At 51.3% G+C, this 26,840-nt stretch overlaps 1 protein-coding gene across 1 annotated transcript; it reads left to right on the top strand.

Moving 5' to 3' along the window:
* Positions 1–423: 423 nt before the first annotated feature.
* Positions 424–19,692, top strand: kptn (kaptin (actin binding protein); the record flags this gene model as incomplete). Its single annotated transcript, XM_078207899.1, has 10 exons — positions 424–508; positions 1,222–1,276; positions 4,039–4,114; positions 4,260–4,333; positions 6,253–6,362; positions 9,536–9,652; positions 11,017–11,101; positions 13,794–13,929; positions 16,097–16,306; positions 18,104–19,692. Coding segments are annotated over 10 exons (1,140 nt in total), but the record flags the coding sequence as incomplete, so codon positions are not given.
* Positions 19,693–26,840: the final 7,148 nt, after the last annotated feature.

The following is a 26,840-nucleotide window of genomic DNA, read 5'->3' as shown; positions in this document are numbered from 1 at the left end:
ATGTCCGGGGTGTGTGGGGTCCTTAATTATGCTGGTTGCTTTTCCCGAGGCAGCGGAAAGTGTAGACAGAGTCAATGGATGGGAGGCTGGTTTGCGTGATGGATTGGGCTGCATTCACAGCCCTTTGTAGTTTCTTGCGGTCTTGGTCAGAGCAGGAGCCATACCAAGCTGTGATACCTCAGGAAAGGATGCTTTCTATGGTGCGTCTGTAAAAATTGGTGAGAGTCGTAGCGGACATGCTGAATTTCCTTAGCTTCTTCGGAAAGTAGAGACTTAGGTGGGCTTTCTTAACCATGACGTCGGCATGGAGGGATCAGGACAGATTGTTGGTGATCTGGCCACCCAGAAACTCTGTCAGAGTCTGTGATCCTGGGCTAGTTTCCCGCTCTGCGATATCTCTTCATGTTGTTGTGTTCTGCTTAGGATTCTGGTGATAAAGCAAGCCCGTTTCTCAACATCTACTGTGACTACGAACCGGGATCAGAGTACAATTTGGACTCCATAGCACGTGAGTTAATGGTCCGTGTCGGAATGATTTGCTGGCTGTCGGTTGAACGCGGTCGATGCACGGCAGGCCGCCCGGGCTTCGTGTCTTGTCTGAGAGATGACACCTCCAACAACGCGGCACGCCCTCGGTGCAGCAGCGGGAGTGAAGTCTAGGGTGGCACGGTGGCACAGTGGTTAGCACTGCTGCATGACTGCGCCAGGGACCCGGCTTCGATTCCCGGCTTGGGTCACTGTCTGTGCGGAGTCTGCACATTCTCCCCGTGTCTGCGTGGGTTTCCTCTGCTTTCCTCCCACAGTCCGAAAGACGTGCTGGTTAGGGTGCATTGACCATGTTAAATTCTCCCTCAGTGTACCCGAACAGGCACCGGAATGTGGCGACTAGGGGATTTTCACAGTAGCTTCATTGCAGTGTTAATGTAAGCCTTACTTGCGACACTAGTAATAAAAAAAATAGCTTCTGTGTTCCTCAGGAGTGGATCTTGAATCTCAATCTTCTGACTTGGGAAGAGGTTGCGATCCATTGTTGATGCTTATAGAATAATGGGTTGGAAGGTGGGGGAGGGGATTGGCCTGTGGGGGGGGGGGCAGGTGTGGTGGTGGTTGAGGAAGTAACACCAGCTCCCTGAGATAAAATCCCTCTGTTCCATATTTACTGAAGTGACCCTCCTTTCACGGCAGATAGACATTAATCTATTTTGTTCCTGTTTGTTACAGAAAGCTGCCTTAACCTGGAGCTCCAGTTCACCCCATTCCTGCTTTGCCATGTGGAGTAAGTGCCCCTGCCCCCATCTCTTCATTGCACATTGCAAGATATTCTCCCTTACTCGTGTGTTCTTCCTCGGTGTAAAACATCAATGCCTAAGGCAAATTAATGCGACTGCCCAGTCCACTGCTCACATCCTGTGTGAATCTAATCATTTCCCCATTAAATTCAATGGCATTACCATCGCTGGAGCCCCCCCCAACTAACCGAGGGTTACCATCGACCAGAAACTGAACTGGGCAGCACAGTGGTTCGCACTGCTGCCTCACAGCACCAGGGACCCGGGTTCAATTCCAGTCTTGGGTGATTGTCGTGGGCGTGGGTTTCCTCCGGGTGCTCTGGTTTCCACCCACACCCCAAAGATGTGCGGGTTAGGCCGATTGGCCATGCTAAATTGCCTCTTAGTGTCAGGGGGGCTTAGGAGGGTAAATACATTTGGCTACAGGGATAGGGGCTAGGTGGGAATTGTGGTCGGTACAGACCCGATGGGCTGAATGGCCTGTGGGTTTCCTCCGGCCGCTCTGGTTTCTTCCCACAGTCCAAAGATGTGCTGGTTAGGTAGATTGGCCATGCCAAGTTGCCCCTTAGTGTCAGGAGGATTAGCAGGGTAAGTATGTAAGGTTACAGGGATTGTCTCAGTGAATGCTCGATGGGCCGAATGGTCTTCTGCACTGCAGGGATACTATGATTCTTCTATGATTTTATGTAAATGCAGTGGCTACAAGAGCAGTCCAGAAGCTGGGAATTCTGCAGCGAGTAACTCACCTCCGACTCCCCAAAGCCTGTCCACCATCTACAAGGCACAAGTCAAGAGTGTGATGGAATACTCCCCACTTGGCTGGATGGGTGCAGCTCCAACAACACTCAAGAAGCTCGACACCATCCAGGACAAAGCAGCCCCCAAGGGGAGGCGGTAGTTGTTTGTTGCTGGACTTGTAATCCAGAGACCCGAGTTTGATTTCCACCGCAGGATTAAAAGTCTAATGATGACCACGAAACCATCGTCAATGTAAAAACCCATCCGGTTCAGTAATGCTCATTAATGGAAGGAAATCTTCCATCCTTATTCCGTTCTGGTCTGACCTACATGTGACTCCAGAGCCACAGCAATATGGTTGATTCTTCAATGCCCCTCTGAAATGACCTCGCAAGCCACTCATTAGAACTACAGAATCCCTGCAGTGCCAAAAAAGGTCATTTGGCCCATCGCGCCCACACCAACTCTCTGAAAGAGCATCCCACCAGGCCGTCCCCTTCGCCCTATCCTCATAACCCCACACATTCAGCATGGCCAATCCCACCTAACCCGCACTTCTTTGGACGCTAAGGGGCAATTTAGCATGGCCAATCCCACCTAACCCGCACTTCTTTGGATGCTAAGGGGCAATTTAGCACGGCCAATCCACCTAACCTGCACATCTTTGGATGCTAAGGGGCAATTTAGCACGGCCAATCCACCTAACCTGCACATCTTTGGACGCTAAGGGACAATTTAGCACGGCCAATCCACCTAACCCGCACATCTTTGGACGCTAAGGGGCAATTTAGCATGGCCAATCCACCTAACCCGCACATCTTTGGACTGAGGGAGGAAACTGGAGCACCCGGAGGAAACCCACGCAGACACGGGGGGAACATGCAAACGGCACACAGACACTCACCCAAGCGGGATTCGAACCCGGGTCCCTAGCGCTGTGAGGCAGCAGTGCTGACCACTGTGCCACTGTCCAGCCTTGCCAGCAATGCCCACGTGAAAGAATTTTTTTAAAAAATGATCATAGCTTTTGGTCTGTAGCCCTGTGCATCCGAGGATTTCTTCCCCTCTTTCAGGCGATGAGTTCCAGATTCCCACCCACTCTGGTTGGAAAATCATAGAAACCCTACAGTGCAGAAGGAGGCCATTCGGCCCATCGAGTCTGCACCGACCACAATCCCACCCAGGTCCTATTCCTGTAACCCCACATATTTATCCTGCTAATCACCTGACACTAGGGCCAATTTAGCATGGCCAATCAACCTAACCCGCACATCTCTGGACTGTACTATGACCTCTGCCTTATCACCCCTGGAGTCACGTTGATGGCCACAGCAGCACCTACTCCTGACTATAGAATCCCCGATTACTATTCCCCTGCCTCGCTTCCCCCTGAGAATCTGGAGAAGGAGATTAGAAGGACCATCAGTTCAGGCTTTTGGACAGTCCTCGCGACTACGAAAATCTGACGGCCTTCGAAACTCCAACTAAACCTCAACACCCTCCGAGGGAGAGAATTGCTGGTTTTATGCTACTCGTTGTGTGAAAAAAGCGCTTTCTAATTTCGCTCCTAAATAACCCATAATTTGAAGATGGTATTATCTGGGGCAGCACGGTGGCACAGTGGGTTAGCACTGCTGCCTCACATCGCCAGGGACCCGGATTCAATTCTGGCCTCGGGTCACTGTCTGTGTGGGAGTTTGCACATTCTCCCCGTGTCTGCGTGGGTTTCCTCCGGGTGCTCCGGTTTCCTCCCACCATCCAGAGATGTGTGGGTTAGGTTGATTGGCCGTGCTACATTAAGTGTCAGGGGGATCAGCAGGGTAAATACGAGGGTTGGGGAATAGGGTCTGGGTGGGATTGTGGTCGGGGCAGACTCGATGGGTCGAATGGCCTCCTGCACTGCAGAGATTCTATTCTGTGATCTTAGAAATAGCAAGAGGCTGTCCTTTTTATTGCTGCCACTAGGGGCAGATTTCACCTTTCTCTCACTCTCTGTCTCTCCATGTTCAAGGGTTCAGGAGAGGAGACAGCGTGAGACAGTGTTCCTACTCAGTGGACACGACCACCAGATACACTTATACAAAGAGGTGAGCCCCCCCCCCTTCAGACTCGATTTTGGGGGGCTATGAGGGGGTGGGGGAGTCAAATTCCAAACTGTTGATTTTCTCTTTCTCTCTCTCTGTCTCTCTCTCTCTCTCTCCCTCCCTCCCTCCCTCTGTCTCACTTTCACAGAACGAGACTCTGCACCAGTTTGAAGAACGGCCGACAGAATTCCTATTCCCGGAATTAACAGATTTACCCAGCCAGTAAGTGTTTAACAATCATGACTTTGATTTGATTTATTATTGCCACATGTATTAGCATACAGTGAAAAGTATTGTTTCTTGCGCGCTATACAGACAAAGCATACCGTTCATAGAGAAGGAAAGGAGAGAGTGCAGAATGTAGTGTTAGAGTCATAGCTAGGGTGTAGAGAAAGATCAACTTAATGCGAGGTAGGTCCATTCAAAAGTCTGGTGGCAGCAGGGAAGAAACTGTTCTTGAGTCGATTGGTACGTGACCTCAGACTTTTGTATCTTTTTCCCGAAGGAGGAAGAGAGAATGTCTGGGGTGCGTGGGGTGCTTGATTATGCTGGCTGCTTTGCCGAGGCAGTGGGAAGTGTAGACGGAGTCAATGGATGGGAGGCTGGTTTGCATGATGGACTGGGCTTCATTCGTTCATGGCGTCATATTGCATGTTTTTTGATTTGATTTATTATTGTCACATGGGCGGCACGGTGGCGCAGTGGTTAGCTCTGCTGCCTCACAGCTCCAGGGACCTGGGTTCGATTCCCGGCATGGGTCACTGTCTGTGTGGAGTTTGCACATTCTCCCCGTGTCTGCGTGGGTTTCTTCCGGGTGCTGCAGTTTCCTCCCACAGTCTAAAGATCTGCGGGTTAGGTGGATCGACCATGCTAAGTTGTCTCTTATTGTTCAAAGATGTGCAGGTTAGGCGGATTGACCATGGTAAATTGTCCGTTTGTATCCAACGATGTGCAGGTTAGGTGGATTGGCCATGCTAAATTGCCCCTTAGTGTCCCAAGGTGTATAGGTTAGGGGATTAGCGGGGTAAATGCACGGCACGGTGGCGCAGTGGTTAGCTCTGCTGCCTCACAGCTCCAGGGACCCGGGTTCGATTCCCGGCTTAGGTCATTGTCTGTGTGGAGTTTGCACATTCTCCCCGTGTCTGCGTGGGTTTCCTCCGGGTGCTCCGGTTTTCTCCCACAGTCCGAAAGACGTGCTGGTTAGATGGATTGGTCAATGCTAAATTGCCCCAGGATGCGTAAATTAGAGGGATTAGTGGGGTAAATGTGTGGGGTTGTGGGGACAGGGCCTGGGGTGGGATTATTGCCGGTGCAGACTCGATGGACCGAATGGCCTCCTTCTGCACTGTCGGGTGTCTATGAGGTGCCAAGATACAGTGAGAAGCATTGTTTTGCGTGCTGTCCATACAAATCCTACCATACAGAGCTCGCAAAGAATCGCCACGTTCCGGCACCATCTTGAAACATGGATGTGGTCAGTCCGCAGTGTGAGCAATACCACATCCCCATTCACTCTCCACTCCCTGTGCGTGAGGCGACAGAGATGTGAATGAGGTAGGAAGAGAGAGAAACACGGGGAGGGAACTGTCACTCAATGTTCTTCAGTCTCTGGTTTATAGACGGTGGTATTTTTGTATTTGGATGTTGCTGAGAGATTGTGTAACTGAGGCTGGGGGGGATCCTGGCCTCTTGCTGCGTTATTTAGTTTCAACATTTTAACGGTCTCCCTCTCCCTAGAATCCCTACAGTGCAGAAGGAGGCCATTCGGCCCATCGAGTCTGCACCGACCACAATCCCACCCAGGCCCTATTCCCGTAAACCCATATATTTACCCCAGCTAATCCCCCTGACACTCAGGGGCAATTTAGCATGGCCAATCAACCTAACCCGCACATCTTTGGACCGTCGGAGGAAACCCACGCAGACACGGGGAGAACGTGCAGACTCCACAGAGACAGTGACCCGAGGCCGGGAATCGAACCCGGGTCCCTGGTGCTGTGAGGCAGCAGTGCTAACCCACTGTGCCACCGTGCCTCCCTGTCTGGCTCTTCCTCTCGCTCTCCCTGTTCCCCTGTGTGGCGTGTCTCTCTCTGCCTGTGTGAAGGTGTTTGTGCTAATATCTGCTTCTCTCCTTGTTACAGTGTTCTCTGGCTCGACGTACTGAATATTCCGGACTCCACCAGGCGGCTGACTGCTTTTGGTTGTCAGAATGGATTTGTGGGAATCTCCCACGTGGATCAGGAGTCTAAAGGTTGGGAATGTCCCGTTGCAATCGCAGTAAAGTAACAAGCCCCAATCACTCCCTTCTCCCGCCGTTGTCGACAATGTTTCAACTGCTTAGGTGTCGAGCTCAGGAACTCCCCTCTCCCTTCTCACACCAGGGACCCGGTTCGATTCCTGGCTTGGGTCACTGTCTCTGTGCGGAGTCTGCATGTTCTCCCCGTATCTGCGTGGGTTTCCTCCGGGTGCTCCGGTTTCCTCCCGCAGTCCAAAGACGTGCTGGTTAGGTGGATTGGTCATGCTAAATTGTACCCGAACAGGCGCCGGAGTGTGGCGACTAGGGGATTTTCACAGTAACTTCATTGCAGTGTTAATGTAAGCCTACTTGTGACAATAATAAATAAACTTTTTTAAAAAAAACAACCTCTCGCTCTCGTGCCCCTCTGCTTCAAGATCCCTCCAGTAAATACTGACTTTGAAAAGCTTATCCATTCCAGGACACCCGCCCTGTGAACGGTCTCCATTCCTGTCAGATTACACCAGGACATTGCCTCGGGATGCTTTTCACATCCCGGGACTGCTATATAAATGCACAACGTTGGGTGTATTTTTGTTTCTCTCACATTGGTTAATTTAATATTTGTCTCTCTTTTCTCTCTCTCTTTCCTCCCTCTCTTCTCTCTCCCTCCATCTTCCCCTCTCCCTCCACCCTTTTTCCCTCTCTCTCTCCCTCCACCCTCCCCCTCTCTTTCCCTCCACCCTCCCCCTCTCTCTCCCTCCCCTCTCTCTCCCTCCACCCTCCCCCTCTCTCTCCCTCCACCCTCCCCCTCTCTCTCCCTCCACCCTCCCCCTCTCTCTCCCTCCACCCTCCCCCTCTCTCTCCCTCCACCCTCCCCCTCTCTCTCCCTCCACCCTCCCCCTCTCTCTCCCTCCACCCTCCCCCTCTCTCTCCCTCCACCCTCCCCCTCTCCCTCCCTCCACCCTCCCCCTCTCTCTCCCTCCACCCTCCCCCTCTCTCTCCCTCCACCCTCCCCCTCTCTCTCCCCTCCACCCTCCCCCCTCTCTCTCCCTCCACCCTCCCCCTCTCTCTCCCTCCACCCTCCCCCTCTCTCTCCCTCCACCCTCCCCCTCTCTCTCCCTCCACCCTCCCCCTCTCTCTCCCTCCACCCTCCCCCTCTCTCTCCCTCCACCCTCCCCCTCTCTCTCCCTCCACCCTCCCCCTCTCTCTCCCTCCACCCTCCCCCTCTCTCTCCCTCCACCCTCCCCCTCTCTCTCCCTCCACCCTCCCCCTCTCTCTCCCTCCACCCTCCCCCTCTCTCTCCCTCCACCCTCCCCCTCTCTCTCCCTCCACCCTCCCCCTCTCTCTCCCTCCACCCTCCCCCTCTCTCTCCCTCCACCCTCCCCCTCTCTCTCCCTCCACCCTCCCCTCTCTCTCCCTCCACCCTCCCCCTCTCTCTCCCTCCACCCTCCCCCTCTCTCTCCCTCCACCCTCCCCCTCTCTCTCCCTCCACCCTCCCCCCTCTCTCTCCCTCCACCCTCCCCCTCTCTCTCCCTCCACCCTCCCCCTCTCTCTCCCTCCACCCTCCCCCTCTCTCTCCCTCCACCCTCCCCCCTCTCTCTCCCTCCACCCTCCCCCTCTCTCTCCCTCCACCCTCCCCCTCTCTCTCCCTCCACCCTCCCCCTCTCTCTCCCTCCACCCTCCCCCTCTCTCTCCCTCCACCCTCCCCCCTCTCTCCCTCCACCCTCCCCCTCTCTCTCCCTCCACCCTCCCCCCTCTCTCTCCCTCCACCCTCCCCCTCTCTCTCCCTCCACCCTCCCCCTCTCTCTCCCTCCACCCTCCCCCTCTCTCTCCCTCCACCCTCCCCCTCTCTCTCCCTCCACCCTCCCCCTCTCTCTCCCTCCACCCTCCCCCTCTCTATCTCTCCACCCTCCCCCTCTCTATCTCTCCACCCTCCCCCTCTCTATCTCTCCACCCTCCCCCTCTCTATCTCTCCACCCTCGCCCTCTCTATCTCTCCACCCTCCCCCTCTCTATCTCTCCACCCTCCCCCTCTCTATCTCTCCACCCTCCCCCTCTCTATCTCTCCACCCTCCCCCTCTCTATCTCTCCACCCTCCCCCTCTCTATCTCTCCACCCTCCCCCTCTCTATCTCTCCACCCTCCCCCTCTCTATCTCTCCACCCTCCCCCCCTCTCTATCTCTCCACCCTCCCCCTCTCTATCTCTCCACCTTCCCCCTCTCTATCTCTCCACCCTCCCCCTCTCTATCTCTCCACCCTCCCCCTCTCTATCTCTCCACCCTCCCCCCTCCCCCTCTCTATCTCTCTCCCTCCCCCTCCCCCTCTCTATCTCTCTCCCTCCCCCCTCCCCCTCTCTATCTCTCTCCCTCCACCTTCCCCCTCTCTATCTCTCTCCCCTCCCTCCCCCCCCTCCCCCCCCCTCCCCCCCTCCCCCCCTCCCCCCCCTCCCCCCCCCCTCCCCCCCTCCCCCCCTCCCCCACCTCCCCCCCCTCCCCCCCCCTCCCCCCCTCCCCCCCCTCCCCCCCCCCTCCCCCCCTTCCCCCCCTCCCCCACCTCCCCCCCTCCCCCCCTCCCCCCCCCTCCCCCCCTCCCCCCCTCCCCCCCCTCCCCCCCCTCCCCCCCCTCCCCCCCCTCCCCCCCCTCCCCCCCCTCCCCCCCCTCCCCCCCCTCCCCCCCCTCCCCCACCTCCCCCACCTCCCCCCCCTCCCCACCCCCTCCCCCCCTCCCCCCCTCCCCCCCTTCCCCCCTCCCCCCCTCCCCCCCATCCCCCTCCCCCCCCTCTCCCCCCCCTCTCCCCCCCCTCTCCCCCCCCTCTCCCCCCCCTCTCCCCCCCCTCTCCCCCCCCCTCTCCCCCCCCCTCTCCCCCCCCTCTCCCCCCCTCTCCCCCCCCTCTCCCCCCCCTCTCCCCCCCCTCCCCCCCCTCCCCCCCCTCCCTCCCCCCTCCCTCCTCCTCTCCCCCCTCCCTCCTCCTCTCCCCCCTCCCCCCTCCTCCCCCCTCCCCCTGTTCCTCCCCCTGTCCCTGTCCCTGTCCCTCCCCCTCCCCCTCCTCCTCTCTCTCTCTCTCTCTCTCTCTCTCCGTCCCTCCACCCTCCCCTTCTCTCCACCCTCCCCATCTCTCTCTCTTCCCTACACCCCCCCCCCCCCCCTCCCTCTCTCTCTCTCTCTCTCTCTCTCTTTCAAGTGCAGTTGTTCTGCAGAGTTGGAACATACAGCAGGACGGGCCGATTTCCACTGTCCTGCTCTTCAGGTTACCGAGCGACAGCACTGAGGGCTATTCACCCAGGGGCTGTGGAACGAGTGTCGGTGAGTGAGTGAAGAGAACGGAGTTTCAAAACCTACATCAACAAAAATGCACTTTCAGTCCAATTTATCTGTTTTAATGGAAAACATTCAGCCTGTGAGCAACATAATTTTCTTATAGAATCCTACAGTGCAGAAGGAGGCCATTCGGCCCATCGAGTCTGCACCAACCTATCTCTCTCTCCCTGTTCAATAAGCTCCTTAATGCCTATCTCTTTAACTCAGCTTTTTGTAAGCTGTCTGAGATTTTGTTTGCGAATGTATCAGCGAAGCAACTTTTATATTTTTATATTAATGCAAGTTGTTGTCTAATTGACAAGTTAAAAATCCCATTCGCGAGAACGGTTCCAGGGATGAGGAATGTCAGTAAGGAGGACAGATTGGAGAGGTTGGGACTGTTCTCCTTGGGGAAGAGAAGGTTGAGAGGGGATTTGATCCAGGTGTTCAAAATCACGAGGGGGTCTGGATAGAGCGGATAGGGAGGAACCGTTCCCATTGGTGGAAGGATCGAGAAGGCATGGCTTTAAGGTGATTGGTGAACGAAGCAATGGGGACACGAGGAGAAGCTTTCTCCCGCAGTGATTTGGAGTGTGCTGCCCGAGAGAGTGGTGGAGGCAGATTCAATCCAAGCTTTCGAGGGGAATTGCAATCTGAAAAGGAAGAATGTGGGGCGGCACGGTAGCACAGTGGTTAGCACTGCTGCCAGGGACCCGGGTTCGATTCCCGGCTTGGGTCACTGCCTGTGTGGAGTTTGCACATTCTCCCCGTGTCTGTGTGGGTTCCCTCTGGGTGCTCCGGTTTCCTCCCGTGGTCCAAAGATGTGCCGGTTAGGTGCATTGGCCGTGTTAAATTGCCCCTTAGTGTCGGGGGACTAGCTAGGGTAAATGTATACGGATAGGGCCTGGGTGGGATTGTGGTCGGTGAAAACTCGATGGGCCAAGTGGCTTCCTTCTGACTGTAGGGTTTCTGTGATCTGTCCTCTGCAAGGAAAGGGAACATGTCCAGGCATGGGGGCCATATTTCTATTCGAACAAATATGTGGAGGACAACAGTTCCTTGGCGCCTTTGCCATGGCAACACCTTGGCCAATCAGAGTCGACTTGACAACCAGTCAACACCCCTTTTCTGATACAGTATAAATTGTTGCTCCTTTTGAAATTTGGCATTCTTGCATTTGTCCTGATGAATGCTGGGTGAAAAGATCCCAAGAATCCCCACAGTGCAGACAGAGGCCATTCGGCCCATTGAGTCTGCACCAACTGCTTCGACAACATTGGTATTGTTTTGGAAATGTGGCCACTTTGAAGAGTAAACTTTTCCAAAACTTTTTGAGCTCTGTTTTCTCTCTCTCTCTGTGTTTGGTGCAGATTCTGACACTGGTGAAGGTGGTGACTCTCTGGAGGACTATAACCTCCTGGTGACCTCCACAATCGAACTCTCCGTTGTTTACAGGTTAGTTCTTAAGTCTTGGTGACGGAGAAGGAATGGGCACCAGTATGTGTCGGGGTTGGTGCCCAGACTTGACCAGGTCAACATGGGCATCATTGCAGTCCATCGCCAGTGCTCCTGATGCCGCAGGAGCTTAATATACAGTGACCAATCTCGGTAAAATTGTCTCCCTTAACTCCCTAACGAGGGAGCTCAGTGGTTTCACTGCTACTCACAGCAACTCTGTGTTCTTCAGTGACCCATTCCCTCTTCTCCCCTCACTCCACTCCCCTCAAAGTCAGAGAATCGTACAATCCCTGCAGTACAGAAAGAGGCCATTCAGCCCTTCAGGTCTACACCGACTCAGCATCTTACCCAGGCCCCATCCTACCCAATTCCCATAACCCCTAATCCCCCTAACCTATGCATCTTTGGACACTAAGGAGCAATTTAGCATGGCCAATCCACCTAACCTGTACATCTTTGGACATTAAGGGGCAATTTAGCATGGCCAATCCACCTAACCTGTACATCTTTGGACATTAAGGGGCAATTTAGCATGGCCAATCCCCCTAACCACATCTTTGGATACTAAAGGGCAATTTAGCATGGCCAATCCCCCTAACCTGCACATCTTTGGATACTAAAGGGCAATTTAGCATGGCCAATCCATCTAACCTACACATCTTTGGATACTAAGGGGCAATTTAGCATGGCCAATCCACCTAACCTGCACATCTTTGGACTGTGGGAGGAAACCAGAGCACCCGAAGGAAACCCATGCAGACACTGGGAGAACGTGCAGACTCCACACAGGCAGTGACCCAAGCCGGGAATCGAATCCAGGTCTCTGGCGCTGTGAGGCAGCGGTGCTAACTACTGTGTCACCCAGAAGGAGGATGTTTGGCCAGTTGTGTATGTGCCAGTTCTCCAAATAACCAGTGCACCTACTGCCTCCGACTTCGCCCTGTAACCCTGCACATGCTTTCTTTCCCCCTTGAACCTGCCTCCACCACAGTCCCAGGCAGCACAATCCAGATCCTAACCACTCGCTGAGTGAGAGAGTGTCTCCTCGTGTCTTCATTGCTTCCTTTGTCAATTACCTGAACTCTGTGCCCTCTGGTTCTTCATCCTTCACACCAATGGGAGCAGTTTCTCCCTATCCGCTCTGTCCAGACCCCCTCGTGATTTTGAACACCTCGATCAAATCTCCTCTCGACCTTCTCTTCCCCAAGGAGAACAATCCCAACCTGTCAACATCCTTGGGATTACCACTGACCAAAAACTCAACTGGACTCACCACATAAACACAGCGGCTACCAAGAGCAAGTCAAAGGCTAGGAATCCTGCGGTGAGTAACTCACCTCCTGACTCCCAAAAGCCTGTCCAACATCTGCAAGGCACAAGTCAGGAGAGTGATGGAATATTCCTCACTTGCCTGGATGGGTGCAGCTCCAACAACACTCAAGAAGCTCGACACCATCCGTCACAGTGGCAGGGGAAGCAAGGTGGCACAGCGGTTAGCACTGCTGCCTCACAGCGCCAGGGATCTGGGTTCGATTCCTGGCTTGGGTCACTGTCTGTGTGGATTCTGCACGTTCTCCCCGTGTCTGCGTGGGTTTCCTCCGGGTGCTCCGGTTTCCTCCCACAGTCCGAAAGACGTGCTGGTTAGGGTGCATTGACCTGAACAGGCGCCGGAGTGTGCAACTAGGGGAATTTCACAGTAACTTCATTGCAGTGTTAATGTAAGCCTTACCTGTGACGAATAAATAAACTTTACTTTACTTTTGCTTTAGGCTAGTGGGATTAGCAGGGCAAGTATGTGCGGTTACGGGGATAGGGCCTAGAGGGATTGTTGTCAGTACAGACTCAATGGGCCGAATGGCCTCCTTCTGCACTGTAGGGATTCTACGTTTCTATATATTAGCGCACGATTTTACCAGCCATTCACACCCTGTTGCCGGGGGAGGTAGTGGAAGCAAAAACAATAGTGACATTTAAGGGGCATCTTGACAAATACATGAATAGAATGGGAATAGAGGGATACGGTCCCCGGAAGGGTAGGGGGTTTTAGTTCAGTCGGGCAGCATGGTCGGTGCAGGCTTGGAGGGCCGAAGGGCCTGTTCCTGTGCTGTAATTTTCTACGTTCTTTGGGAACAGAGAATTTGGCGCCAATCCAAATTTCCGTTCACTGCAGCGGGAAATGGGAAAATCCCAACGACGTGAATGGCCATAAGATTCCGGCCTGTATGTTTTCAACAAGAGAAACCTACAGCGGAAATCATGCAACAAAATAAGAAGAATGTAAAATTTCTCGCACTGACGGTACTTTCGAACCTGGGTCCCTGGAGCTGTGAGGCAGCAGTGCTAAACACTGTGCTACCGTGCCTCACAGCTCCAGGGACCCAGGTAGCTACCACTGCGCCTCTGATCATTTTTACGTGACATTTTAGGATGGCTGGGACCTATCTGATTGGCGTGAAGTTTGTCCGTCATTCACGATTTTGCTACATCGGGGGAACTTGCGAGGTCTCACAGCAGCGTAACCCTCGCAGGCTGCGCTGTCTCTTGGAGGGTTGTGGGGCTGGAAGAAATTACACAGAGGGCGAGACCATGGGGGCGAACAGAGCCACAGCCAAGCGAAGGGCCCCGGCCCCATTTCCTCGCCTGCTCTTAAGCAGCTGCCGTGTTTGATGCCCGTTCTTTCTATCTGCAGGGACGTGCTGAAGAACGGCCTGAATGACCAGGCCATTCTGCCGGAGAGTGATCAGTACGACAGTGTCCTCTGTGCGCTGGTGACCGATATTGACTTTGACGGGGTGAAGGAAGTTCTGCTTGGCACCTACGGGCAGGTAAGAACTAAACGCCCTCCAATGCTGACTCATTCCCAGTTTCCATTGCCCTGTGATTGGTGGCCGTGACTTGAGCTGACTGAACCCTAAAGTTCAGCAAAACCCCCTGCTCCAAACCTCTCCACCTCCTTTTTTTATTATTCCTTCATGGGACATGGGCTGGGCCAGCATTTATTGATGTGGAGATGCCGGCGTTGGACTGGGGTAAACACAGTAAGAGTCTTACAGCATTTGTATAAACTCTTACAGCATTTATTGCCCATCCCTAGTTGCCTGAGGGCAGTTGAGAGTCAACCACATTGCTGTGGCTCTGGAGTCACATGTAGGCCAGACTGGGTAAGGGCGGCAAATTTCCTTCCCCAAAGGACATTAGTGAACCAGATGGATTTTTCCAACAATCGACGATGGTTTCATGGTCATCAGTAGATTCTTAATTCCAGATATTTTTTTATTGGATTCAAATTCCACCATCTGCCGTGGCGGGGTTTGAACCCGGGTCCCCAGAACATTAGCTGAGTTTCCACATTGATAGAATCCACCCGCCCCCGCAGAAGGAGGCCATTCAGCCCATCCTGTGTACACCAGCCCTCCAAATGGGCTTTGTGACTTAGTGCCGTTCCCATGCCTTATCCCCCGTACCCCTGCACATTCTTCCTAGTCAAACAATCATCTAACGCCCTCTTGAAAGCCTCAATTGAACCTACCTCCACCACACTTCCAGGCATGTGCATTCCAGACCCCAACCACGCGCTGTGTGAAAAAGCTTTTTGCTCACATCACGTTTTGCTTCTTTTGCAAATCACTTTAAATCTGCACCCCTCTCGTTCTCGATCCTTTTACGAGTGGGAACAGTTTCTCCCTGACTGCTCTGTCCAGCCCCCTCATGATTTTGAACATCTCCAACAAATCTCTTCTTTTCTCCAAGGAGAACAGTCCCAACCTTTCCAATCTATCCTCATCATTTATTTATTTAGGTTTATCAGTGTCACAAATAGGCTTACATTAACACTGCGATGAAGTTACTGTGAAAATCCCCTGGTCGCCACTCTCCGCCGCCTGTTCGGATACCCCGAGGGAGAATTTAGCACGGCCAATGCATCTAACCAGGACATCTTTCAGACTGTGGGAGGAAACCGGAGCACCCGGAGGAAACCCACGCAGACACATGGAGAATGTGCGGACAGTGACCCAAGCCGGGAATCGAACCCAGGTCCCTGGCGCTGTGAGGCAGCAGTGCTAACCACTGTGCCACCGTGCTGCATTTCTCACCCCTGGATGAGAAACACTCTGCCCTTTGTCTTAAAGTCCACAGACCATATGTGTCAGGTTGAGTTCATTAAATTCTCAATCGTTTAGGAGTTTTGTAAGGTAGTGGATTTGATTGCCTCAATTGTCTATTCATTTTGTATCTTATCTGGAGAATGTTGTCTTTTCTCAATTCCATTTTCTCTTTTATGCTTCTGGCAAGTGTTAGGGACCAGATCAGAAACACCAAGGTATGTTATGAAGTTAGACCCCCAACATTTTTTGATTTTGGCATTAGGGTGAGCATAAGGTGTTTTACTCCAGGTATGATTCAAGTGAGCCACTAGGGAGCTTTTATCAAAGCATACTTTATTTAAGAACACAGTTAGAATATCACAAAAAGAAGTAGCATAACTTTCACCAATTAAAATACTTAAACATGACAAGGTATAATTCCCAACAGCTAGCTCTCTCTATAGTTCCAATGTAAGCAATAACCCCACGGACATACATCCCTCTTCAGAACCAGTTAGGACACAAACAGGCTCACGTGGACGCTTAGGTTTATCAACCCCTCCAGGATTGCCCTGGAGTCTCCAGGATTTGTAGATTAACTTCCGGGGAATGGTTTTGAGTAAAATAATGAATAATGTTGATGTTTTCTTGGTTTATTTACTGAATGCATTGGAGAATGGATTTTGACAAAGGCAATTTGACTGGCAGTTGGGAATCGTTCAATTAGAGTATTGTGGAGATGTTTCGCTTTCCAATTGGCTGGGGAGGGCTGGGGTCGGCTGGGGTCATGTCAGGTGACCAATGCCACGCGTGCGTGGGACATCATGTGATGAAAAAAACAGTCCAATCAGAGTCTGCAACCTCACCGAGGGCCGTTTTTTTGAGCTGTTTCTCTTTCCCTTGGCAGGAGCTACTCTGTTACAAATCCTGCACCGGGGGGGCTCCAGACCCCGAGGCCGTGGAATCAGGACTTGCCCCCCGACTCCGTGGGGAGTTCCGGCTCCTGTGGAGAAGAAGTTTCCAGAGCCCGCTGCTTTCCATGGCCTATGTCGACCTAACTTGTGACGGTCTCTGTGAACTCACTGTCGAGTCACTGAAAGGACTGCACATTTTGCAGGTAAGCCATGGCATTATTCTCCCTCCGATCCACCTCCATCCACCCACCTATCCTCTGACCCCTCAGCAAGGCAATCAGCTACTTATTTTGCCACCAAGCGTTCCCTCTTTCCACGAGGGATGGTATCATCCAAGAGAGCTAGCACCGGCTCAGAAATGACGGCCCGAAAGGCCTCACGCCAGCGGTATTAATCCTGTGCATAAGAGAGATGGACATGGAGTCTTTGATTGACATTGTCTGATCTTTGACTGCTGTTGTGGATATTAAATGGGAGAGATAACTAGGATGAGAATGTTCCAGATTTTCACTTCCCTTTTGTGTGAAGAAGTGCTTCTCATCATCACTGGTTTACATCTAACTTGAACCACTTGTTCTGGTCTTTCCCTTTCCTCCCCCACCCTGGAGAAAATAGTTTATCTCTCAGCACGGTGGTTAACACTGTTGCCTCACGGCGCCAGGGACCCGTGTTCGATTCCGCCCTCGGGTCACTGTCTGTGTGGAGTCTGCACGTTCTCCCTGTGTCTGCGTGGGTTTCCTCCGGGTGCTCTGGTTTCCTCCCACAGTCCGAAGATGTGCAGGTTATGTTTGGTTGATTGGCCGTGCTAAATTGCCCCTTACTGTGCAAAGATTTTTTTTTCTACAGTGCAGAAGGAGGCCATTCGGCCTCCTGCACTGACCACAATCCAACCCAGGCCCTATTTGCGTAACCCCATGCACTTACCCTTGCTAGTCCCCTTAACACTAAGGGGCAATTTAGCATGGCCAATCCACCTAACCCGCACATCTTTGGAGTGTGGGAGGAAACCGGGGCACCCGGAGGAAACCCATGCAGACACGGGGACAGTGACCCGAGGCTGGGAATCGAACCCGGGTCCCTGGCGCTGTGAGGCAGCAGTGCTAACCACTGTGCTACCGTGCTGCCCACAGATATATAGGTTAGATGGATTGGCCATGCTAAATTGTTCCTTCGTGTCCAAAGATGTGTAGGCTAGGTGGATTGGCCATGCTAAATTGCCCCTTAGTGTCCAAAGATGTACAGGTTAGGTTGTTTAGCCATGATAGATTGCCCCTTAATGTCAGGGGAATTGACAGGGTAAATATGTGGGTTACAGAGAAAGGGCCTGGGTGGGATTATTGTCGGTGCAGGCTCGATGGGCCGAATGGCCTCCTTCTGCCCTGGAGGGATTCCATGCCCGACAAACTCATTTTAATCATAAGCTGCTCAACTCGATCATCTTTAATTTTCTATGCTTGAGAGAATACAAGTTTGTGCTCGGTAAGTTTGTGCTCGGGCTTAATAGAAACTTAATACAAGTTTGTGGTCGGGCTTGAGGGACTGAATGGACTCTTCCTGTCCTCAGCGTCTGCCCTCACAGCTTCATCCTTCATTAGCGTGGTCTTTAAACTTGTCCCCCTGTCAAAGGAGTGACAAAATGGATGCCGGTGAAGTTCCTTCAAAAGGAGCGTTCAGAAATGGCGTATCGCTGTTGTGTGTTGCAGCGTCTGTCTGCCACTCTACTGCGGCTACATTTGGGTGTTCCTGGAGGGGGAGCGAGCAGTGTCCGAGGGCACCGCTGAGGCCTTCCGTGCTTGTTGGGCACCGCAAGGGCTGGGGTGTACTATTGACACCTTTAACCACATTTTATTTTAATGTTTAAAGTTTCCTTTCCACTTTGTTTAATCTTTCGGGCGGTTCCCTTCCATTTCTGGGGGCTGCCCCTCTTGTTTTGTCGCTTGGTTTGGTTTTAATTTAGTTCAATTGATTCACCCGACGCGGATGGATGTTTTGTGTTGCAGCATAGCTTGACCCAGACCGCCAGCCTGGTGCTGCAAAGACTTTGCTCCAGAGCATCAGCTCTGGAGAAGGGTTTGTCTCCGAGCCCGGCCGGCCTGGAGCTCGCTGAGCCAGACCCCGAGACGCAGGCCAAGGAAGATCCAGAGGCCTTTGCCAGGACCGATCGGGAGGAGACGGCCGAATGTGATGGCTGAGGCGAAATGCGCCGAGCTTTGCCGGCAATTACCACGCACACATCTCCCCACGGAATTGTCACACTTTCACCCCACCCAACAGGACGAGCATTTGAAACGAGAGCTGTGTTTATAAACTACGAAATAAAGTTTATTTAGTCACAAGTAGGCTTACGTTAACACTGCAATGAAGTTACTGTGAAAATCCCCTAGTCGCCACACTCCGGCACCTGTTCGGGTACGCTGAGGGAGAATTTAGCATGGCCAATCCATCTAACCAGCACATCCTTCGGACTGTGGGAGGAAACTGGAGCACCCGGAGGAAACCCACACAGACACGGGGAGAACGTGCAGACTCCGCACAGACGGTGGCCTGAGGCTGGAATTGAATCCAGGTCCATGGTGCTGAGGCAGCAGTGCTTGCCACCATGACTCTCCCGCCATTCTTCTGAACTCCCAACGGATACAGTTCCAGCCTGCCCATTCTTCCCAGGGATCAGTAAAGTTGCTTATCAGTGTGCCACCATGCTGCCCAATGAAGGAATGGGGGAGACATTTCCCAGTTCCTGTGTTTGCTGGAGTTCAGCAGGAGAAGGGTGGGGGTTGGGTATCGAATTGTCCAACATCCCACCCCACATCACGTGATGTCCCAACGTGACCAAGATGGCGGACGATGTGAGCAAGGCATTGTGGGAAATTCACACTAAGGCATTGAAGCTAATGAGTGGAAAATGATTTCTAGTCCCTCACCTTTCAGTCAGTTGTTTAACCTCGACAGATTACAGAATGTGAAGCTGCGTCCCTTCAGGGCAACGTTCAAGCATCAACATTTTCCCACCATTTTGTCTTTCCAAAGGAAGTTGCTACACATTTGATTCCTCCACGGTTTTTGGGTCTGTAGCCATCGCACCTTCAACAGATCATGGGAGCAGGTCCCACTCCAAAGTCCGAGCACAAACGTCAAACGTGACACTCCCAATGCAGTGCTGAGGGAGTGCCACACTGTCGGAGGGTCAGTGCTGAGGGAGTGCCGCACTGTCGGAGGGTCAGTGCTGAGGGAGTGCCGCACTGTCAGAGGGTCAGTGCTGAGGCACTGTCAAGTGGGTCAGTGCTGAGGGTGTCCTAGTGTCTGGGCTAACGTATGACAAGTATCCCAGCAGCCTTTGTTGTACAGGCCCCTCCCTGATATATTTTCCTGGCTAATACTCCTGTTGCTGTCACACTGTGCTGCTGCCTCTGCTGGGCTACCTCTGCTAATTAATGACAAACACCTTGTACACTCTTAACTGCAACCTTTGTCATCAACCTTTCAAAAATGGCCATTATTCTGTTGTTAATGTGTAAATTTAATTAAAAATAATTAATGCTGAATCTTGATATTTTTGCAACAAAAAATATAAAATTTGGAATTTACCACGAATGTTAATTTTATTTCAACCAGGAGTTTTAAAATGCAATCTGTTTAGATTAAGTTTTATTTCTGTGATGGGGTGGCATAGTGGTTAGCACGGCTGCTTCACAGCGCCAGGGACCTGGGTTCGATTCCCGGCTCGGGTCACTGTCTGTGTGGAGTTTGCAAATTCTCCCCGTGTCTGCGTGGGTTTCCTCCGGGTGCTCCGGTTTCCTCCCACAGTCCGAAAGATGTGCGGGTTAGGTGGATTGGCCATGCTAAATTGCCCCTTAGTGTCGGGGGGATTAGCTAGGGTAAATGCATGGGGTTATGGGAATAGGACCTGGGTGGGATTGTGTTTGGTGCAGACACAATGGGCCACATGGCCTCCTTCTGCACTGTAGGGATTCTATGAATCTCGAAAATGTAATGTCCAATGCCTGGAAATTACAGCGAGTATTGAAAAATTGCAGGTGATTGGATCTTTAGCGATCTTGGCAATTGGTCGTTTCAAAATGGCGGATGGGTTATCAGAGTGAAGGGCCGCTCCTTTATTTAATTTGATTTATTATTGTTGCATGTATTAACATACAGTGAAAAGTATTGTTTCTTGCGCGCTATACAGACAAAGCATACCGTTCATAGAGAAGGAAACGAGAGAGTGCAGAATGTAGTGTTACAATCATAGCTAGGGTGTAGAGAAAGATCAACTTAATGCGAGGTAGGTCCATTCAAAAGTCTGATGGCAGCAGGGAAGAAGCTGTTCTTGAGTCGGTCGGTACGTGACCTCAGACTTTTGTATCTTTTTCCCGATGGAAGAAGGTGGAAGAGAGAATGTCCGGGGTGCGTGGGGTCCTTAATTATGCTGGCTGCTTTGCCGAGGTAGCGGGAAGTGTAGACAGAGTCAATGGATGGGAGGCTGGTTTGCGTGATGGATTGGGCTACGTTCACGACCTTTTGTAGTCCCTTGCGGTCTTGGGCAGAGCAGGAGCCGTACCAAGCTGTGATACAACCAGTGCAGAAGGAAGCCATTCGGCCCATCGAGTTAGAACCAAGATGAGGAGGAATTTCTTCAGCCAGAGGGTGGTGAATCTGTGGAATTCGTTGCCACAGAGGAGGCCGGGTCATTGAGTGTCTTTAAGACGGAGATAGATAGGCTCTTGATCAATAAGGAGATCAAAGGTTACGGCGAGAAGGCGGGAAAATGGGGATGAGAATCATGTCAGCCATGATTGAATGGCGGGGCAGACTCGAATGGCCTCCTCCTGCCCTGTAAGGTTTGAAGACCTGCCCTCCGCCTGCAGCTGCCCGTTTGGAAGAGGAAGTGGTGACTGTGGTTAGGGTGGGGAAGGGAGGGGAGGGGCGCTCGGGAACCGAGTGTATTGCAATTCGAGGAAACCTGCTTAAAATTGTGCTTTTTATATATTTTTTAAAAGCCACCGAGTGATATCAACATGACAGACAAAGTAATTTGTATAATTGAGCAACCAGGAGATTTACAGTAATGAGTGTTACTCGAATTAAAATCCTGCATATAAGTCCTCTTCTATTTTTATTTTTATTTTGCCCTCTGTTTCCCCAAGGCACTGATTCCTCCCATTGTCTAGGCTGCCCACTGATAAACACTCCCCACCCCTCAAGTGGCCATCCGTTGGAGTTTAGATGGATGAGGGGGCATCTTATTGAAATTTACAGGATACTGCGAGGCCTGGATAGAGTGGACCTGGAGAGAATGTTTCCGCTAGTAGGAAAAACTAGAACCAGAGGGCACAACCTCAGGCTAAAGGGACGATCCTTTAAAACTGAGATGAGGAGGAATTTCTTCAACCAGAGAGTGGTGAATCTGAGGAACTCTTTGCCGCAGAAGGCTGTGGAGGCCAGGTTATTGAGTGTCTTTAAGACAGAGATAGGTAGGTTCTTGATTAATAAGGGGACCAGGGGTTATGGGGAAAAGGCAGGAGAATGGGGATGAGAAAAATATCAGCCATGATTGAATGGCAGAGCAGACTCAATGGGCAGAGTGGCCTAATTCTGCTCCTATGTCTTAAGGTCTTATCCCTGCCAATGGACTGGGGAGGAGATGGCGTGGGGGTGACACGTATAGTGCAGCAGAGTTGGTGGGCCGAGTGGCCTAATTCTGCTCCTATGTCTTATGGTCTTATCCCCAAGTGGGGATCGGCACCAGCTACTTGACTGCAGAAGGCGACACAGCTGGTCCCAAGTGCCGTTGGAATCTCTGGAACCATAGCTGGCTGTTCTGCTTGCCCTGGGACTGTGTTTCCTCTTGTATTCTCACCTCCTTCCAGTCAGGGGTGTTACCGCAATGAGCAGCGACCCAGACAATGTTACAGTACACTGGGGCAATAGGGAAATCTATGTCCCCTGGTTCTAGAATTCTCCGCCAAGGGAAACAATTTTATCCTGTCCACTCTTATCTCTTCCCCTCATCACTTTGGTACATTTCTATCAAGTCACCCCCTCAGCCTTTTTTGTTCCAAGGAAAATAACCACAAAACTCTCCAATCTCTCCTCATGGCTATATAGCAATACATTCTGAATATTTCAGAGCACGTTATGGAAAATGCTTCATCATTTATATATTAATGGCACTCTCATTCACTTCAAATGGCTAAAACTAAAGAAATATTGACACTTTGGACACAGAGTTGGACCCCTAGAAGACGAGAAGGGGGATTTAATAATGGGAAACGAGGAAATGGCCGAGGCCTTAAACAAGTTTTTTTGTGTCGGTCTTCACAGTAGAGGACACAAATAGCTTACCGAAAATTGATGGTCGTGGGACTGTAGGGGGTGAGGTCCTTAAAGCGATTAAAGAGGTAGTGCTTGGTAGGCTAATGGGACTAAAGGTAGACAAGTCCCCGGGCCCGGATGGAATGCATCCCAGGGTACTGAAAGAAATGGCAGAAGTAATAGCGGATTCATTGGTTGTAATTTATCAAAATTCCCTGGACTCTGGGGAAGTGCCGGCTGATTGAAAACAGCTAATGTGACGCCACTGTTTAAAAAAGGGGGTAGACAAAAGGCGGGTAACTACAGGCCGGTTAGCTTAACGTCCGTAGTTGGGAAATTGCTGGAATCCATCATTAAAGAAGAAATAGCAGGACACCTGGAAAAGAATGGTTCGATCAAGCAGACGCAGCATGGATTCATGAAGGGAAAGTCGTGTTTGATGAATTTACTGGATTTTTATGAAGATGTAACGAGTGCAGTTGACAGAGGGGAACCGGTGGATGTGGTGTTTTTAGATTTCCAGAAGGCGTTCGATAAGGTGCCTCACAAAAGGTTGCTGCAGAAGATTAGGGTACACGGAGTTGGGGGTAAAGTGTTAGCGTGGATTGAGGATTAGCTATCTAACAGGAAGCAGAGAATTGGAATAAATGGGTGCTTTTCTGGTTAGCAGTTGGTGACTAGTGGCGTGCCGCAGGGATCAGTGCTGGGGCCTCAACTGTTTACCATATACATAGACGATCTGGGGGAGGGGACCGAGTATAGGGTAACAAAGTTTGCGGATGATACAAAGATGAATGGGAAAGCGAATTGCGTGGAGGATGCGGAAAATCTGCAGAGAGATTTGGATAGGCTAAGTGAGTGGGCGAGGATCTGGCAGATGGAGTATAACGTTGATAAGTGTGAGGTTATCCACTTTGGAAGGAATAATAGTAAAATGGACTATTATTTAAATGGTGAAAAATTACAACATGCGACTGTGCAGAGGGACCTGGGGGTCCTTGTGCATGAATCGCAAAAACTCAGTTTGCAGGTGCAGCAGGTGATCAAGAAGGCAAATGGAATGTTGGCCTTTATCGCGAAGGGGATGGAGTATAAAAGCAGAGAGGTCTTGCTGCAATTGTACAGGGTACTGGTGAGGCCGCAACTAGAGTACTGTGTGCAATTTTGGTCCCCTTATTTGCGGAAGGATGTATTGCCCTTGGAGGGAGTACAGAGAAGGTTCACCAGGTTGATACCGGAGATGAGGGGGTTAGCTTATGAGGAGAGATTGAGTAGATTGGGCCTGTACTTGTTTAGAAGGCTGAGGGGAGATCTTATAGAGACATATAAGATAATGAAGGGGCTAGACAGGGTAGAGGCAGAGAGATTCTTTCCACTTAGAAAGGAAACAAGAACTAGAGGACACAGCCTCAAAATAAGGGGGAGTCAGTTTAGGACAGAGTTGAGGAGGAACTTCTTCTCTCAGAGGGTAGTGAATCTCTGGAATTCTCTGCCCATTGAAGCAGTGGAGGTACCTCGTTAAATAAGTTTAAGTCACAGGTAGATAGATTTCTGATCAATAAGGGAATTGAGGGTTATGGGGAGCGGGCGGGTAAGTGGAACTAAACCACTATCAGATCAGCCATGATCTTATTGAATGGCGGAGCAGGCTCGAGGGGCTAGATGGCCTACTCCTGCTCCTAGTTCTTATGTCCTTAGAGGGAGCGCACGGCTCTCGCAGTCAGTGTTGTGAGCAATCAGCACGCACCTCACTTCACTCACCCTTGCTTTACGTGCGAATCACTTCAGTCACAACAGGAGAAAGAAACAACGCGGACAGTAATCGATGGAATGTGACAACCCGGCGCCTGGGCAACACTCAACAAAATTTCTGGTGGGGCTGCAGGTTGCCCACCGCTGTCCTATAATAAATCCTTGCGGGTGCAGCCAGCTTCCATCCTGTGCACATGCCCTCACTGGCAAGGCCTCCTTTGCTTGATCAGCGTGCTTGGCACATTTAAGTTTATTTTATTAGTGTCACAAGTCGGCTTACATTAACACTGCAATGAAGTTACTGTGAAAATCCCCTCGTCGCCACACTCCGGCGCCTGTTCGGATAAACTGAGGGAGAATTTAGCACGGCCAAAGCACCCTAACCAGCACATCTTTCGGACTGTGGGAGGAAACCAGAGCACCCGGAGGAAACCCACGCAGACACGGGGAGGACGTGCAAACTCTGCACAGACAGTGACCCAAGCCGGGAATCGAACCCGGGTCCCTGGAGCTATGAGGCAGCAGTGCTAACCCACTGTGCCATCATGCCGCCCCCAAGAAAGACTGCATCATTGATTTGATTTGCTTTATTATTGTCACATGTATTAGTATACAGTGAAAAGTATTGTTTCTTGCATGCTATTCAGACAAAACAACCATTTATGGAGAAGGAAACGAGAGAGTGTAGAATGTAGTGTTACAGTCATAGCTAGGATGTAAAGAAAGATCAACTTAATATATGAGTGAAGTGAGATTAATATAATAGGTCTATTCAAAAGTCTGACGGCAGCAGGGAAGAAGCTGTTCTCGAGTCGGTTGGTATGTGACCTCAGATTTTGTATCTTTTTCCCGACAGAAGAAGGTGGAAGAGAGAATATCCGGGGTGCATGGGGTCCTTAATTATGCTGGCTGTTTTTCCGAGGCAGCGGGAAGTGTAGAAAGAGTCAATGGATGGGAGGCTGGTTTGGTGATGGATTGGGCTACATTCATGACCTTTTGTAGTTCCTTGCGGTCTTGGGCAGAGCAGGAGCCCAGACCAAGCTGTGATACAACCAGAAAGAATACTTTCTATGATGCATCTGTAAAAGTTGGTGAGAGTTGTAGCTGACATGCCAAATTTCCTTCGTCTTCTGAGAAAGTAGAGGCGTTGGTGGACTTTCTTAACTATAGTGTCGGCATGGAGGGATCAGGACAGGTTGTTGGTGATCTGGACATCTAAAAACGTGAAGCTCTCGACCCTTTCTACTTTGTTCCCGTTGATGTGGACAGGGGCATGTTCTCCTTTACGCTTCCTGAAGTCGATGAGTTTTTCTATGTGCTACCAAGCATGTGGCCCAGAGACTGGCGATGGAGAACGTTGAGCCTGTTATAACTATATATATATATATATATATATATAAAGAGAGGCAAGTTGCTGAAGCAATTTATCATACACGGAGCAAGACAAATACAACAATACCAAATTTCAAACAATCACTAGCTTCCAATAGCATAAACCTCTGGCCACCATTACTGAGACTAGCTTTCAACGTCCAGATTTATTTATTGAATTTTATTTCTTCCCACTGCTCTGGTGGGATTTAGACCCCATGTCCCCAGAAAATTAACCTGGACCGCTGGATTACGAGTCCAATACTATTACCATCGCTCCAATACCTCCACTTATCACTGTGTTAAAGGCACTCTTATCAGTACGTAAATAAAGTCACCATAGTCCCAGATGTTCTCCCCTTTGAGGGGGTAGAGATGACTCGTGATTTTAACCTGATGATCACCACACCTCAGGCAAGGTTGAGAAGGCAAGGCTTCTATGAATAGGGCGGCACTGTGGTTAGCACTGCTGCCTCACAGCTCCAGGGACACAGGTTTGATTCCCGGCTTGCGTCACTGCCTGTCCAGAGACTGCATGTTCTCCCCGTGTCTGTGTGGGTTTCCTCCGGGTGCTCTGGTTTCCTCCCACAGTCTGAAAGACGGGCGGGTTAGGCTGCATCGATCATACCAAATTCTCCCTCAGTGTACCCGAACAGGCGCCAGAGTGTGGCAACTAGGGGATTTTCACAGTAACTTCATTGCAGTGTTAATGTAAGCCTACTTGTGACGAATAAACAAACTTTAAACTTAAATAAACTTAAAACTTAAGGTGTTCTCCCTTTTGAGGGGGGGAGAGGTGACTGGTGGTGGTTTTAACTTGAGGATCACCACTCCTCAGGCAAGGTTGAAAAGGCAGAGCCTTCATGAATAGGGCGGCACAGTGGTTAGCACTGCTGCCTCACAGTGCCAGGGACCCGGGTTCGATTCCCGGCTTGGGTCACTATCTGTGCGGAGTCTGCACGTTCTCCCCGTGTCTGCGTGGGTTTCCTCCGGGTGCTCCGGTTTCCTCCCACAGTCTGAAAGATGTGCTGGTTAGGTGCATTGGCCGTGCTAAATTCTCCCTCAGTGTACCCAAACAGAGTGTGGCGACTAGGGGATTTTCACAGTAACTTCATTGCAGTGTTAATGCAAGCCTACTTGTGACAATAAATAAATGACTTAAGCCGCAGCCAGACCAGGAACTGAACCCACACTGTTGTTGTTGCTCTGTGTTACTAACCAGCTGTCCAGCCAAGTGAGCTGATCAGTACAAGTTGTGTAATGCACAGATTAAAAATGTATATAAATAAAATATAGAAAACA

This window comes from Mustelus asterias, unplaced genomic scaffold (assembly GCF_964213995.1).
Source record: "Mustelus asterias unplaced genomic scaffold, sMusAst1.hap1.1 HAP1_SCAFFOLD_2859, whole genome shotgun sequence".
Lineage (NCBI taxonomy): Eukaryota > Metazoa > Chordata > Chondrichthyes > Carcharhiniformes > Triakidae > Mustelus > Mustelus asterias.
Note: the sequence above shows the minus strand (reverse complement) of the source record. Positions and strands in the feature narration are given on the sequence as shown.